General features: G+C 39.2%; 1 protein-coding gene across 17 annotated transcripts in view; it reads left to right on the top strand.

Moving 5' to 3' along the window:
• The window catches only part of LOC133660156 (focal adhesion kinase 1-like), a 104,261-nt gene that overhangs the window by 42,572 nt on the left and 44,835 nt on the right, over positions 1-16,854 (top strand). For 11 of the 17 annotated variants that reach the window (XM_062063362.1, XM_062063357.1, XM_062063358.1 and 8 more), the window contains 19 exons: positions 3,385-3,464; positions 3,549-3,611; positions 3,696-3,750; positions 4,003-4,143; positions 6,359-6,436; positions 6,722-6,829; positions 7,242-7,359; positions 7,646-7,676; positions 8,839-8,909; positions 9,255-9,272; positions 9,688-9,744; positions 10,856-10,876; positions 11,491-11,588; positions 13,766-13,850; positions 13,944-14,044; positions 14,126-14,241; positions 15,618-15,718; positions 15,795-15,884; positions 15,996-16,200. In XM_062063362.1, coding sequence (XP_061919346.1) covers positions 3,385-3,464; positions 3,549-3,611; positions 3,696-3,750; positions 4,003-4,143; positions 6,359-6,436; positions 6,722-6,829; positions 7,242-7,359; positions 7,646-7,676; positions 8,839-8,909; positions 9,255-9,272; positions 9,688-9,744; positions 10,856-10,876; positions 11,491-11,588; positions 13,766-13,850; positions 13,944-14,044; positions 14,126-14,241; positions 15,618-15,718; positions 15,795-15,884; positions 15,996-16,200 — 1,637 coding nt within the window. The remainder of the gene's footprint in view (positions 1-3,384; positions 3,465-3,548; positions 3,612-3,695; positions 3,751-4,002; positions 4,144-6,358; positions 6,437-6,721; positions 6,830-7,241; positions 7,360-7,645; positions 7,677-8,838; positions 8,910-9,254; positions 9,273-9,687; positions 9,745-10,855; positions 10,877-11,490; positions 11,589-13,765; positions 13,851-13,943; positions 14,045-14,125; positions 14,242-15,617; positions 15,719-15,794; positions 15,885-15,995; positions 16,201-16,854) is intronic. The other 6 variants (XM_062063365.1, XM_062063352.1, XM_062063364.1 and 3 more) reach the window with 3 other exon arrangements.

The raw sequence follows: 16,854 nt of genomic DNA, 5'->3' as shown, positions 1-16,854 counted from the left end.
GTTTACATTCCCGAAAGATGGAGTCAAGATGGAAGAACTCGGATAACAGAGACTCTAACCAGGAGGACTTTTGATTTGGATACACAGACGCCTGTAGAGAACTGGGACAACACAGACTCTTACCAGGATTACTTTGATTTGGATGACAAAGACGCAGACGTGCTACTGTGAGTATGCACCTTGGCTTTTTTTTGCGTATGTACGTAACTTTTTTAAAATATATAAGCTTTATGAACCTTGGGTTAGGTGAACGGTCTTTTGGGCTGAGTGATTGTGTGTGTTGATCATGTGTTTGAATTGTATTGGCGTGTTCTATGGAGCTAGGAGCTAGCAGAGGAGCTAGGAGCTAGCATAACACGTACCGTACCGTACGTGCGCGTCACGTACGTAACTTTTTAAAAATATATAAGCTTTATGAACCTTGGGTTAGGTGAACGGTCTTTTGGGCTGAGTGATTGTGTGTGTTGATCAGGTGTTTGAATTGTATTGGCGTGTTCTATGGAGCTAGGAGCTAGCAGAGGAGCTAGGAGCTAGCATAACAAACACGCAGGTGTTATTATGCAGGATTAATTTGTGGCATATTAAATATAAGCCTGGTTGTGTTGTGGCTAATAGAGTATATATATGTCTTGTGTTTATTTACTGTTGTAGTCATTCCCAGCTGAATATCAGGTACCGTGAGTATGCAGCCTTGGCTGCTAAACATTCGATAACTTGACCGTATGTGCGCGTCACGTACGTAACTTTTTTAAAATATATAAGCTTTATGAACCTTGGGTTAGGTAAACGGTCTTTTGGGCTGAGTGATTGTGTGTGTTGATCAGGTGTTTGAATTGTATTGGCGTGTTCTATGGAGCTAGGAGCTAGCAGAGGAGCTAGGAGCTAGCATAACAAACACGCAGGTGTTTTTATGCAGGATTAATTTGTGGCATATTAAATATAAGCCTGGTTGTGTTGTGGCTAATAGAGTATATATATGTCTTGTGTTTATTTACTGTTGTAGTCATTCCCAGCTGAATATCAGGTCACCCCCGACTCTCACAGCATCTTCCCTATCTGAATAGCTTCAACTCCCCACTAGTCCTTCACTTGCACTTTACTCATCCACAAATCTTTCATCCTCGCTCAAATTAATGGGGAAATTGTCGCTTTCTCGGTCCGAATCTCTCTCACTTCATGCGGCCATCATTGTAAACAATAGGGAACTTTGCGTATATGTTCAACTGACTACGTCACGCTACTTCCGGTAGGTGCAAGCCTTTTTTTTATCAGATACCAAAAGTTGCAATCTTTATCGTCGTTGTTCTATACTAAATCCTTTCAGCAAAAATATGGCAATATCGCGAAATGATCAAGTATGACACATAGAATAGATCTGCTATCCCCGTTTAAATAAAAACAATTCATTTCAGTAGGCCTTTAAGTTTGTCAGGGCACGCCTTCATCCAAGATGGGCACTTCAGCACTTTTGTTCTCATGCGCCTCTGAGGCTGGTATAAGTCCAGCGCCCCTGGTAAGTGAAACATTATATTGCAGTTGAAATTTGAATGCAGTGTGTACCACACACAATAAAATAATGAAAAAAAAATTCCAGAAAACTATCAAATCTATTCTGATCGCTTGAATTTAGACACCGGGGAACATCCATTGAAATAAGGATAAAGGGACCATATACCACTCTGAATTAACTATCAAAAATTTAAATGCACATCGTTGACTCGTGAGTGCCCCCACTGCAGAAGGGGACTGCACGTGTATGTCAGCCATGTTTGAAAATCCTGGTACTAATGGACGTTCAATTTATTTGGACTGTGATCATTGAACAATGTGACTATGTAATAGTAAATATATGTAGTGTCCATCAATTGATTTGATTGATTCTTCGACAGTTAAACTTTTATGAGCCTCCGCGCAAGCACACGCACACACACACACACACACACACACAAAAAAAAAGCTGTCAAGCCCCTCTGATGTGTCGTTGCTTCACAAACATTTGTATTAGACAGAACTCTTAAAATCACAAATAACATCAGAGTGGTTATAATAGTAAGTGGAACAAAGTTTTGTCTATTTATTCAATCAATCAATCAATGTTTATTTATATAGCCCTAAATCACAAGTGTCTCAAAGGGCTGTACAAGCCACAACGACATCCTCGGTACAGAGCCCACATACGGGCAAGGAAAAACTCACCCCAGTGGGACGTCGGTGAATGACTATGAGAAACCTTGGAGAGGACCGCATATGTGGGTAACCCCCCCCCCCTCTAGGGGAGACCGAAAGCAATGGATGTTGAGTGGGTCTGACATAACATTGTGAAAGTCCAGTCCACAGTGGATCCAACACATCAGCGAGAGTCCAGTCCACAGCGGGGCCAGCAGGAAACCATCCCGAGCGGAGACGGGTCAGCAGCGCAGAGATGTCCCCAACCGATGCACAGGCTAGTGGTCCACCCGGGGTCCCGACTCTGGACAGCCAGCACTTCATCCATGGCCACCGGACCTATGCAACTCCCCCTCGCAAGGGACAGGGAAGAAGAGGAGAGAAGAAAAGAAACGGCAAATCAACTGGTCTAAAAAAGGGGGGTCTATTTAAAGGCTAGATTATACAAATGAGTTTTAAGATGGGACTTAAATGCTTCTATTTAAAAAAAAAATGTAACCCAAGAATATCCCATTGAGGTTAAGCATCCCTTTTACAAGGGAGTCCTGCCACACACATGCATACACCAGTGTTGGTGGCACCAGAGGCAAGGTGGGTGGGGTGTTTTGCCCAAGGACACAACGGAAGTATGTGTCCTTGGCGGAAGCTGGATTCGTGCCAGGAACTCTCAAAATTTTCTACGATCTGAGCCACGCCGCCACCACTTATTATTCATCTACAGCCAGGAAAATGAAGCTGTTTTAGCGTGTATACACACACTACATCACCCTGGCGACACACGCTCACATGACAAGCACTGGCCTGATGCGGCCTTTTCAAATGTAAAGTGTTATTTTTACATGGACTCCAATGACATTCACTGGTGTTAGTAAAATTCAATGATCCACAATTTCACACAACTAGGAAATAAAAGCGTCAAGGCAAATTCCACCTCATTAGAAATGAGCCCGCCATCATTCCAGACGTTCGCACTTTTTCCTAACTTTTGCTGGGTAGATGTGTCTGCAGGCTGAATAGAAGATTACGAATAAGACAAACGTGCGGAACTTCAAGTGTGTAAAAAAAAACAAAAAAACGCGCAAACGGGAGAATAGGGCCCTAAATAAATGCCTCAACAACTTCTATGATAGTGGTGTGTTTTTTGCCTTGATCTACTTTCATAATGACCTATGCCATTTACAGTTACAAAAAAAATGTGTTGTTACACTGTTTCACCAGGTTAAGAGTGACTACATGCAACATATCGCAGATCAGGTGGATCAAGATATCGCTTTGAAACTGGGCTGTCTGGAAATAAGGTGACAAAATACAGTGTGTATACCTGCAAACCTGTAAATAAGAAGTTTCCTGTTTGTTCTAACCATCCTCCCTATATTATGCAGGCGTTTCTTCAGAGAGATGCCAGGAAATGCCCTTGACAAGAAATCCAACTATGAACTCCTAGAGTAACATTGATTTCTTCAATTATTTTTTTTCCTGGTGAATATACAATTAATGTCAAATGTCGTGCTCTCAATGTGTGTTTTTAGGAAAGATGTTGGTTTAAGAAGGTTCTTCCCTAAAAGCCTACTGGACTCTTTAAAGGTGAGCAGCAATGACAGAAATGTTCTTTGGTCAGTGAAGTGTGAGTCTCTCTGCTGATTGTGGGATGAACTGTTTGGTTGAATGAATGTTGACACAAAGGATATTTGTCTTGATGTTTGAGTACCTGATTAAACAGAATCAAGTTGAACATGATGTTGCCTTTGGGCTTTCCAAAGCCCTGGGCTACATAAGCCTATTGAAGAATGGCCATGCCTTTTAATTGCTGTTCAAATTTTTTTCCACCTTTTTCAGGCAAAGGCTCTCCGTAAGCAGATCCAGCAGACGTTTAAGCAATTTGCCAACCTCAACGATGAGCAGAGCATCCACAAGTTCTTTGAGATAATCTCTCCCATCTACCACTTCGACAAAGAGTGCTTCAAATGTGCTTTAGGGGTAAGGCGGCAGTCAGTCCATGGAGACAAATTGTTCATGTTTTGCGGAACAGTGAAGGACGTTCACACGCTTTTCAGCTTTATCAAGTCCTTCTGGTGGAAATTGGGAATTTATTTAGCACTGTGTGTGGAATGCTATCTTGTTAATGGCTTACCAGAACTAAAACAAGGTCAGGTTAGAAAGTTTCCTATTTGTCCCTTTCTTTCACACACAGTTATTAGATACATTTAGTTTAACTATATGTGTGCGTGTGCGTGTGCGTGTGTGTGCGTGTGCGTGTGCGTGTGCGTGTGTGTGTGTGTGTGTGTGTGTGTGTGTGTGTGTGTGTGTGTGTGTGTGTGTGTGTGTGTGTGTGTGTGTGTGTGTGTGTGTGTGTGTGTGTGTGTGTGTGTGCCTGCGTGCGTGTATATGGACAGGTGTAGATGATGCAATTTACTAATAAATGTACTGTTAAATAAGTACAATAGATCGCTGACCGTGTCAAACTAATTTGAGGAATGTTTTTTGTATGGATAAATGTTTAATCTATGTGTACATGTGAACCTAAATTTGGAAGCAATGAAAATGTTTGATGCCACTTACGGATACAAACAGTATCTTTAACTAAATATATAACTTAAAGGAGCTGTTTGCAACTTGCTCACAGTTACATTTTTCAAACCAAAACTATATCAAGAACACCAACAGCTAGCTATGTTACATATATCTTTTTTAAATGTGTATATTTTTCTCTTTCACTATTAGGGGTGTAACGATCTGATATTAGCAACAACAAAAAAACAAGCAGTCCTGCACAGCGTTGACTTGTGCAAAGGTCGACAGCCAGTTGACATCTCGGATTAGGCACACAAGTGTGACCTTGCTTTTGTAGTCAAGTTGTTTACATACGGTAATCATGGAAGGCTACTAGGAGCTTGCAGCTACACAACAACTAAGCACACAATAGAACACAAGCTAGGCATACATAATAAGTGTCCTCAGTTGAACAATATTGCAGTCCAAAACACAACATTTGCCAATACAAATGAGTATCAAATAATTATGGATGCATATTACTTACAGATACAAAGTCTCCAAGGCACAAGCCCATTAAACAATATCCACTAACAATGGTGTCTGGATCGTTCAACGTCCTGCATCATGCCCTTAAATTAATGAATTATTATGACCACTAGGTTTCACCAAAACACAAAGTAACACCCCACTTTAAAAAGTGTAAATCTGTCATATGGTATTTGTTTTTTCATACTTACCATTGTTCTGAGTAATTTTACTTGATCAAACATTTTGTAAGAGTCTTCTACAAAAATAATATAAGTATATACTTTTATGCAATAAAGTTAGTATTTTTCATATCTGCCATTATTCTCTGTTTGACCAATTTCACTTGATCAAACCTTTTCTCACATGCCACACTACAAAATAATACAAGTATGTATAACAGAGGCTAGCCAGTGTGGCTGGGCCATGTGTACTTTACTAAATCTCACTCCCTGATGACCTCAAGTGCTGTGTTTGTTATCAGGTTAATGGCTCGGGCTTTTAGCTTGGTAGTTGGCCCGCTTGTCTATCATGCCAGCGACCCTGGTTGGAATCCTGGGTTGAACAGAAAGAAGGGACTTAACCCCACAGATTACATATCTACTATGATTCCTGCTGATACCGTATCGGATTTAGATTGTATCGACCAACACTTAGCACTCCAATATTTGTACCCTATCGGAAGGGAAAAGTTGTATCGGGACATCCCTATATCCCCTACTAATTATATTGAATAAAAAAACAGGTCGGCCAGAGGAACTTGTTTGGCGTTCAGGCCTGTCACTCACCATGTTTTGTACGCATGCACTTGCAATAAGCGCATGAACACACACCAAAGCAGTCCAAAGAAATAATGCACAATTTGCAGTCATGTTGTTGTTATGATAGAATGATCCATATTGTTAATTATTAGCTCACAACACACAAAGCTAATGCGCGTGTATGGTTTATGTACGTACGTAGTGTACGTAGTTATGTACTAAAAGCCATAAGATGGCGGAATACAATGCTTAAAATACATTAAACAGCCTCCTTAAGTAGCCAAAAGTAGAATGTGAAAATGCTAAAAGTAAGGATCACGTTAGCCTATTAGATTTTAGATGTGTGATAAAGTGGACTAAAATAACAATATTAATAATAACAATAATTAAAGTTTTTCTTTCTACCTTTCCAGTCTAGTTGGGTAATATCAGTCGAGTTGGCAATCGGACCAGAGGAAGGAATCAGCTACCTCACAGATAAGGGCTCAATGGTGAGTATCATCATAAAATATTGACATTTCTGTCAATATGAAACCGTTATTGGATATCTCTGTCCATGCCATACAGCACATGTGTGTATATTGCCGTATATGAGCGTTTAAGCTGCAGGGTTAATCACTTCATGCTCTTTTTAAAGGAAGTAATATAAATCTACCACACTGCCCTCTTCTGGTGTGTCTTGCCTGTGCAATTAGTTACAGCTGTTAGGACAGCTGTTCAGTCACATAAAATATGTTTAATCACTGTTTAATGTTAATGTATCTTTATGTCTTCAGCCTACCCACTTAGCTAACTTCAACCAGGTTCAGTCCATCCAATATTCAGCTTTGGAGGAAAAGGACAGGAAAGGCATGCTGCAGCTCAACGTAGCAGGAGCTCCAGAGGTAACAAACACACACGACATCCCTGATGTTGTCTTCTGGTTTCCACCAAATGATCAGTTGAATGATAAGATGTCACAATCACACAATTAGTTGAAATTATTGTGTAATGCATGCATGTAACGATCTCACACTAACCTCTGCTTATTAGTCATTGTACTGTAGAATAGCTGGTAATGACTCAGTCCTCTGGTAAAGATGAATGCAATGGCAGCATGTGTAGGTCCAGAGTGGGCGGTGTTTACAGTAGAACGTACCAGTGGAAAAAGATATCCACGTCACGTTTTTTTTTTATTTTCTGGGTGGGTGTAAACAAATGAATATGCTGGGATGTGTTGTTCATTAAAAAATCATATAAAGCCTCTCAGTTCATTTTTATCCGACTAATTCTGTGTGTTTCTGCATGCGTGTGAAGCCCCTCACAGTCACCACAGCGTCGCTGACCACAGCAGAAAACATGGCCGACTTGATTGACGGTTACTGTCGACTCTTCTCCTTAGCTACTCACTCCTTCATCGTCAGAGTCCACAAGGGTAGGACACAATATGGCTTCTACTGTATGTACTTTTGTTAGGCTTGCTGCACTGCAGTGGTTAACTTGGAAATAAATCATGAATTGCTGTAGCAATACTGTCAATATAATACAAACACAGATATCCAACCAGACAATTAACTCTGTTTCTGACTGGAGATGCTTGTCATAGTTTGTCACTTTGAGTAGACGTCTTGTGTTTATTTGTTTTCTAAAAATAACTGTGTGCAAAGAACATAGTGATGTGTTGGCTCTCGCTACTGTAGCTGATTTATTTTGTCTTGCAGAGGGTGACAGAGCACTACCATCTCTGCCAAAGTAAGTCCTATTGTTAGTTAGAAATAGCCTTCTTTTTTGTCCTCTGTGAAATTGTTACATTCTGCATACACATTGTTATGCAACTGCAAATACAAAAATAATATTTTTTTGCATATAGAAAATATAGAAATCTTATAGCAGACCTGCCAACATGTGCCCTTTTCGTACTCTCGTTTGACCATTGAATATGCTTGTACTGTATGCTGTGCTGCTCTCAAGGTGCCTATTTTGTTGCATTTCGTCGGTTTCACTTTTGAGTTAAGTATATTACACCTGAAAAATGTGCTCCAATGTTGACACTACTGGCTCGTTCTTTCCCTGTAAACTCTCTTGTGTAGCGTGCTGTGAACCTCCAACAAATCCCATGTCATGGCTACATGGACTTTAAAGCTGTGATTGGTTGGCTACTTGATTTGTCAAACATTATTTTCTGTGTGTATACGACTCGTTCAGAGGCCGTACAGCCCATCAACACGATGCTTTATCTGCTGATTTTGGATCAACACTGCGGTCAACACTGCGGTCTCTTCCAAGGTTTCTCATTGTTCCAATTGGGATGAGTTTTTTCTTGCCTGGATGTGGGATCAGAGCCGAGGATGTCGTTGTGGTTTGTAAAGCCCTTTGGGGTATTTGAGATTAAGAGCTATACAAATAAACTTTGATTGATTGATTGATATACATGATTATTGCGATATTTTTGTGATGAATCACATGTTATTTTTGACAGCCTTAAAATAAAGCATAACATGTCTTGAAGATTTGGCAGGGCTGCTATAGTCACAGTGCATATTGTTGGACATGACATTCATGTGGGGACGGCGTGGCGAAGTTGGTAGAGTGGCTGTGCCAGCAATCGGAGTGTTGCTGGTTACTGGGGTTCAATTCCCACCTTCTACCTTCCTAGTCACGTCCGTTGTGTCCTTGGGCAAGACACTTCACCCTTTGCCTCTGATGGCTGCTGGTTAGCGCCTTGCATGGCAGCTCCCGCCATCAGTGTGTGAATGTGTGTGTGAATGGGTAAATGTGGAAATACTGTCAAAGCGCTTTGAGTACCTTGAAGGTAGAAAAGCGCTATACAAGTATAACCCATTTATCATTATTTATGTGGAAGGAGCTTCAACCACAAGTTAATTACCAAATCATTTTATTTTATCCAATGCAGAGTGTCAAATCACGAGAGGCGGATGGAAAAACGGATGGAGGGAGTGCGAACCAGAGCAGTTTGTGTGTCAGGTAGAAGACTCACTGTGGCCTTCACTGTTTGTCTCTCTCTGGTGCTTTCAATGTTGTGAATGACCGCTGAGTAGCTGAAGGCTTTGTAGACAAGAGTGTGCACCCTGAAAGCCCCCTCTGTTCGCAGTGAAGGGTCTCTCACTGACCAGATGTTTGCATGGAGCGCTTTCGTCACTGCCACTTAGTCTCTGCATTGACTCTTTCCTAACCTCTGACTAACCCCCAGTTACTCAGGATGACATGAAAATGAGCGTAGAATTGATGATACATGTTCATGCATACTAACCTTTAAAACTCTCTCCTCCCTTCTCTGTATGCATCTCATGGTGCATGTGGCGTCTGCAGGGCACACTAGTGGCGATGGTAAACAATACCATCTCTTGTGTTTGATTGTAACGCATGCGAGCAGAGGATCTCTGTGCGCGTCTGTAAATGATGATGCTTTCTCCATGACTCAACGTGTTTTTGTGTGACACATTCTGGAAAGAACAACTGTTTCCATCCCTCCCTTTTCCTCTTTGTGTCTGCCTCTCTTCATTGCACATCACTCTGTGCAGTCCCCTTCACTTGTGTGCACATTTGACTCTAATTGTGCATGTACTCCATGTTGGATATGGTGGCATTCTTTAGGAAAGGTAATTTTGTCCATCGATGTTCTTCTGCTACAATTGTCAAGATATGTGCTTTCTTTTGAGTATTGTTTTTATGTAAATTCATGTATCAGTTGAGGCCTAATATCCTGTGTTTTGGTCTGTTTTACTTCTCCATGGCTCTATAGAAACAGACGACTATGCTGAGATCATAGATGAGGAAGACACCTATACAATGCCTTCAAGTAAGTAGTCAAGCATCCAAATGCTGAAACAAATTGCAAGTCGTGTATGTATCGAATCACTTCTGATCAGACTTTGTAGATTGCATGCCGGGGTTAGTTTAAAGTGTGTGGTAAAGTGTGTGGACGGTCCAAAGGAGCCATACGTGCGTGCATGTGTGTGTCATTTGGTCTTTAGCGTCTCTCTCGCTCTTCATGCTCGTAGTGAAGTAGGATTCAGCTCAGAGTTATGTCTTTTCTTTTTTTTTTAAATTTCAAATTTTATTATAAATGCTTCCATCACTTTTAAACATGTATTATTTTAGGAATATTTCAGATTACTATATTTTTTGGTCAAACACATGCACACAACCTTTATATATGTCTTGATGTAACAATTACTTTTAAAAGGAGACATACTTACATGGTTTATGATGAAAACAATCATACATTCAGGCAGTTTTGTGTAACACAGAATGCATATTATCAACATGATAATTATTGTTGAAACAAGGCACGAAAAGCATTTTGAAGGCATCTGCCTGTCTGCTTCAGGCTGTGAGGAAACACAAAAAATAGGAATCGAACATCTTGCAGACAGACTCAAAAAACAGGTTATAAACTGTGGAGCAAAATTACGTAAAATTTACACTAAAGCATATCCAATACATATCAGGAAGTAAGTGTTTTAAATGTACATTAATTTTATATAGGTCCCCTTTTAAGTGTTTTAGATACCTAACTGAAGACCAAAGACACTCTGTGGTCACACTTAGTTAACTTACCCCAAAAGGGGAAGCACTGAAATCACACATTGTCTTGTATATTTATAAGCCTGCATGATATTTTTGTATTGTTTGGGTGTCACAAGATGAAGATGAATTGATGTACATGTGATGGGAATAAATATCAGGATATTACTGTGTATCTTCAGGGTTTTTTTTAAAAAGAGGTACCCAAACTATATTGTGATTATCTATACTACCAAAGTCTTGCTTTTTTTTTATTTTTACAAAAGACACTATAGTTTGAGGCAGTTTGGTCTATAATCAATCATTCTGAAATATTCCAAATGTGGTTGCTGTTGAACTCACAGTTAGTTATTTTGTCTCCTATGAATAACCAATTTTCCCAGAATACTATGGACTAGATCAAGGTAACAATTTGAACACACCATAAGTCTGGTTATATCGTGGTGGTACTTTGATTTGGTGGTGGTTGTGATCATTTTATGTTTGCTTGCAACCGTAAATGAAGACCTGAATGTATTACCCCAACCCCTGTTCTTTGTGCTTGTATTGTCAGTTTGGACCATATTGGCTTGAGGAACAAAAGCAAAAACATTTTAGTGAGAACAATGAGCAAAAGACAAAAACAAAGTCAGTCTCACATTTGCACCATCAACGTATTGTTTTGTGTACCACCTCATGTTCATACAAAATAATTGAAACTGGCTCATGCTCTGCTTTAATTGCATGTTGACTGCAACCAAGCTCGCCAGGGTAGAATAATCAATTGATAACTTGATACATATTATTACACTCATAACTAGTTCGTACAACATTTTCCGCCATGAAAATGTAATATTTGCAAGAATGTCTCTGCAGAATCACACTCAAATTATATTGTAAGTCTTGCGCACACTTCTCTGACAAGCTTGGTAAATGCAAATGTGTGTGTATTGGTTTGTATGTTTGATCCCTTTTTTACTCAACTGCCTTTTTTGTGTGCGTTCGCTTGTGTTCATGTCCATGTGTATTGTGTATTCAGCACAGGACTATGAGATTCAGAGGGACCGCATTGAGTTGGGCCGCTGCATAGGTGAGGGTCAGTTTGGGGACGTCCACCAAGGAGTCTACATCAGCCCGGTAAACAAACAAACACAAAAATACGAGTACAATATTGTGCTCTAAATTGTGTGTTTCTATCGCTCAACATTGTTACACTTGCTCAGATTTTCTTTCACTCGTAAAGTTTTATTTATGAATTGTGTCCAGGGTACAATTTATTGTCTGCAGTGTAATATACACAATTTACAGTACTATAAACACAAAAGCACTCATTACACGTACATAACTGCATATGTACAGAACAGGAGAGAAGAAGGGCACAGTAATTCTGTGTGTGACATAATGTGCACAAAGCTCCCAACACATGGTGACATTAAGAAGCTTAAATTTAAATCTTATTTAAATAAAGTCCCCTGTAAATGGTCCCCTGGCTACAGTTAAATGGTTTAATGTGAGAATAAAATCCTAATCCTTAAAGCATTGTAATTAACATTAAGTCACATTAGTAGTGGATCCTATTTCATTCAGTTCCTAAAATACTTGGGGATTAAATACACATGGCGGTAATCATTACACTCTTTTTTTCAGACACTTAAAACAACCTCAACCTCAAATGTGCATTTGGGATAAAGGATTACATTAGAAGACTACAAAACTGTAGACCTATTTCCTTACTTCCACAATTTTCTAAAATCATTGAAAACATTTTTAACAACAGATTGGACCAATTCATAAATAAAAGTGGAACACTTGTGAACAGCCAATTCGAATAGCGATCTAACATCTCAACGATGGCAATCGAAATAACCGAGGAAATTACTAATGCAATAGATGGTTAACAGTGTGCAGCTGTAGTGTTTATGGATTTAACGAAAGCATTTGACACAATTAATCATAATATCTGAATTAACACATTAGAATGGTATGGCATCAATAGCTTGACCTTGAACTGGGTAAGAAGCTACTTAACCAAAAGGGAGCAATATGTGAAGCTAGGCGAACACATGTTAACAGCTCTATATATATCCTGTGGCATACCCCAGGGTTAATACTCGGACCAAAATTGTTCAATTACTGTATAAATATATACAGTATACTATATATATATATAAAGTTACAAAGGACTTAAAGTTAGTTCTACTTGTACAATTGTGTTTTTTTCAGGAGAGAACACACAGAAGCTAATACAAATAATAACAGAAGAAATAAATAAATTAAAGAGATGGTTTGACAAAAACAGACTATCTTTAAATCTCAGTAAAAGTAAAATAATGCTATTTGGAAACAGTAAAAAAGACAGAAATAGACAAGGAAAACAGTACATTTAATCGAATTTATAGGTTTGATATAAGATGATAAAATTAACTGGAAATCCCATATAAAAATATACAGCATAGGGTGGGAAGAAATACTTGAGCAAAGTTAAATATATTTGGACAAAAAATCACTTAATTTTCTGTACTGCTCACTAGTGTTACCATATCTAAGTTATTGTGTAGATATATGGGTAAATAACTACAAAAGTAAAGTTAATTCATTATCTGTGTGTTCAAAAAGATCAGTTACAATATTACATAATGTTGAATATAGAAAACATTCAAACCCAAAAATATTCAAATTCAATGACTTGGTGAATTTGCAAACAGCTAAAATTATGTACGAAGCAAACTATAACCTGCCATCCAATATTTTTCAACAATAGAAGAGAAATACATCCTTAGGGAAAAATTTTACTTAAAACATTTGTATGCACGTATAACACTTAAAACCTTTAGTTTATCAGTATGTGGAATTAAATCATGTAATGGATCGAGCAAATAAATTAAACAAAGTACTAATATAATCCAGTTTAAGAAAAAGTTCAAACTCAAAGTGTTTACAAAATATAAGGAAGAAGAATCGTGATAAACATATTGAACCTTATTAAAAAAAATAGATAATCTTATTCATCTCCTTATGTGAATCACAACTTACTTAACCATTCATGTGAAATGTATTGATTATTTATTTATTTAATTTGTGCTCCAAATTAAGCACAGGAAGTGATCAATTAACTGTGTTATAATCGCTATGAAAGAGGTACGATTAAATAAGCTCTGCTTCTTCCAACTTCTTTTCGGACACACTGTAATGAGAAACTGGAAATATTTGACGTACCACATTGTAATCGTATGCATGTTCGAAATCAATTATAACCATAACATATCTCATGAGTACTAAGTGTGACAATGTTTTGGTGTGTCTGTATCCTGCAGGAGAACCCGGCACTGTCAGTAGCTGTGAAGACATGTAAGAACTCAACATCAGACAGTGTCAGGGAGAAATTTCTCCAAGAAGCACGTAAGTTCTTCATTAGTGTTTGCGCTCAAAAGATCACATTCAGAAGCTTCGGAGGTGAATACTAATGAAAACCCATTCTTTCGTCACCTCAAGTCACCATGCGTCAGTTTGACCATCCTCACATTGTGAAACTGATGGGCGTCATTACAGAGAATCCAGTCTGGATCATCATGGAGCTTTGCACACTGGGAGAGGTAAGATAACCATTGATGGTGTATTATGTGTTGTTACTCCTCTACCTTGAATCTAATGGTAAACTCAAATGCCGTTCATAGTTACGCTCCTTCCTGCAAGTGAGAAAGTACAGCCTAGACCTGGCTACTCTCATCCTGTACTCCTACCAGCTCAGCACGGCATTGGCCTACCTGGAGAGCAAACGCTTTGTACACAGGTAGGTTACCTTATCTGTATGGAATTTAACTTGCATTCCAGTTGGCTGGTAAGTTTGAAAATTATGCACTTGCTACTTTCAAGGTATGACCTCAAAGCATTCCAGTTGAAAGCAAACACAAAATGTGACAGACGGACGGCCTCAGAAAGTGTGTTGTGTAGCATTGAAAGGGCCCTAACGTCGATACAATAAAAACTATCTGCTGCGTGGGTTCCCTCCGGGTACTCCGGCTTTCTCCCACCTCCAAAGACATGCACCTGGGGATAGGTTGATTGGCAACACTAAATTGGCCCTAGTGAGTGAATGTGAGTGTGAATGTTGTCTGTCTATCTGTGTTGGCCCTGTGATGAGGCGGCGACTTGTCCAGGGTGTACCCCGCCTTCCGCCCGAATGCAGCTGAGATAGGCTCCAGCACCCCCGCGACCCCAAAAGGGACAAGCGGTAGAAAATGGATGGATGGATGAGCTTGCAGTTTTGTTAACTTTTTACATTTTACCAAATAACGTCGCATGTTGTTGTCGTTTTCTATTTGGAAGTAAAAATCAAAACATATCCACATTCCCTCTTGTCTGAATCACAGCATTACTAATTTGGCCATTCATTCTCATCCCATCCCTCCTGACACTTTTATGGAAATTGATTAAGAAGCTTTTACATAACTATACTATCTAGGGATGTACCAATAGAACTTTTTCACTTCCCATACAATAGTTGGGTATTGGCCGATACTAATATTAATCTGACACGATATCAGCTCGAATCATAGCACATACTTTTATTATTTTGTAGAGTGGAATGTTAGAAAAGGCTAGATCAAATTAAATTACTCAGAGAACAATGGTGGGTATGAAAACACTAATCTTATGACATTATGATCTTGAAGTGGAGTGATAAATTGTAGTGTCTAGTAACTTGTAATACTAATAATCAAACATGACTGTGACATTCCTGACTATCGCCACCTGCTGGAGACTTTAAGGTCAGCTGTACAGTATACCCTTTTGACACTGCCTCCAAAAGTGTTTTTTTATTCCGAAGAGCACCTGGGGACAAAGTGGATGGCTTCGCAGGTAGTATTAGAACCATAAGAGAGGACGTTGCATTGTGTGAAAGGTGAAACAGGAATAGAATTTTAACACCCAAGACCCACTTTTCCCACCCAGAGAACAATTGTTGCCCCGTGACAAGTATTTTTTACGTCCCACCAGACACGGCACAGACGTCTTCACACATTATCTGATTATGGGATGCCACGTCGCTCTGTGTTCTATATGTAAAAGGTTGAGACACATAAATGCCGGTTATGTTGTTTTAGCGCTGATGCTCCAATTTTGTGGGATCTCTGTGTGAAAGAGTTGTATCTTTTCCCTCTTCAGGGACATAGCAGCACGGAACGTCCTGGTATCCACCGTGGATTGTGTGAAGCTGGGTGATTTTGGTCTGTCACGGTACATGGAAGACAGTTCTTACTACAAAGGTAAAAATAGCAATTTCCATGCATTTAACATAATTGTTGCTAAAGCGTAACAATTTGTTTCATTTATGTCTCCCAGCATCTAAGGGAAAGCTGCCTATTAAATGGATGGCTCCTGAGTCTATCAATTTTAGAAGATTTACCACAGCCAGTGATGTCTGGATGTTTGGTAAGTTCCACATGTACCATAGTATTACATAATATAGTAAATATTTTTCTGTTCACCCTTTACTCACTAATATTTGGCTACATTTTTGTGTCTTTTTTTGCATTTGCATAGGTGTCTGTATGTGGGAGATTTTAATGTACGGCATTAAGCCTTTCCAAGGTGTGAAAAACAATGACGTCATTGGCAGGATAGAAAACGGAGAACGACTGGCCATGCCCCCGCAGTGCCCCCCTACCCTCTACAGTTTGATGACGAAGTGCTGGTCGTATGATCCCAGCAAAAGGCCGCGCTTCAATGAACTGAAAACCCAGCTCAGGTATTTAATTTAAATTGTGGTTTGAAAGATCTTTATGTGGGAATTCTTAAGGTATACTGTTTTGTGCAAAGGCACACTTTTATTTGTAATAGTAAACCTTTTCACATCAGTTGTTTTGACACAATTAGTGATTATTACAACACAAATTTACACCAGAGTTTTTAACATATGCAAATATTAACACAAATACAACTATTATATTATTAACAAATCAGCCTTGTGGAGGTCTGTGTTCTGCTAAGGCCCAGTTGTTTGGCGGGTTGAGAAAAAATCCCATCCTCCACACATGTATCGGATGAATAGTTACGTCATGTCCAGACGGCAACAAATCACTGAGTGAAAACTATGTTATTTTCTACACCTACATAGAAATGAGAAGAGCACGTGCACATAAAGTCGAGTTGTCTTCAGCTACAGTACACACCAAACCAACACAAGAAGAAGATGATGAATGGACACAAAAAACGAGAGTTGCTTGCTAATAGCAGCACAAACACAGCTCTGTGTTTCATCATTGTTGTAGTTACCGGTTGTTGCGTGCATGGTTCTTATGGCTTCGAAACAGTGCCAATATATTTGCGCGTAAAAACCACACTGCACATACTCATTTTGTGCGCGATATTACATATTGTTGCAGCTAACCCAGAACAATTT

Source organism: Entelurus aequoreus, linkage group LG11 (assembly GCF_033978785.1).
Source record: "Entelurus aequoreus isolate RoL-2023_Sb linkage group LG11, RoL_Eaeq_v1.1, whole genome shotgun sequence".
NCBI lineage: Eukaryota > Metazoa > Chordata > Actinopteri > Syngnathiformes > Syngnathidae > Entelurus > Entelurus aequoreus.
Note: the sequence above shows the minus strand (reverse complement) of the source record. Positions and strands in the feature narration are given on the sequence as shown.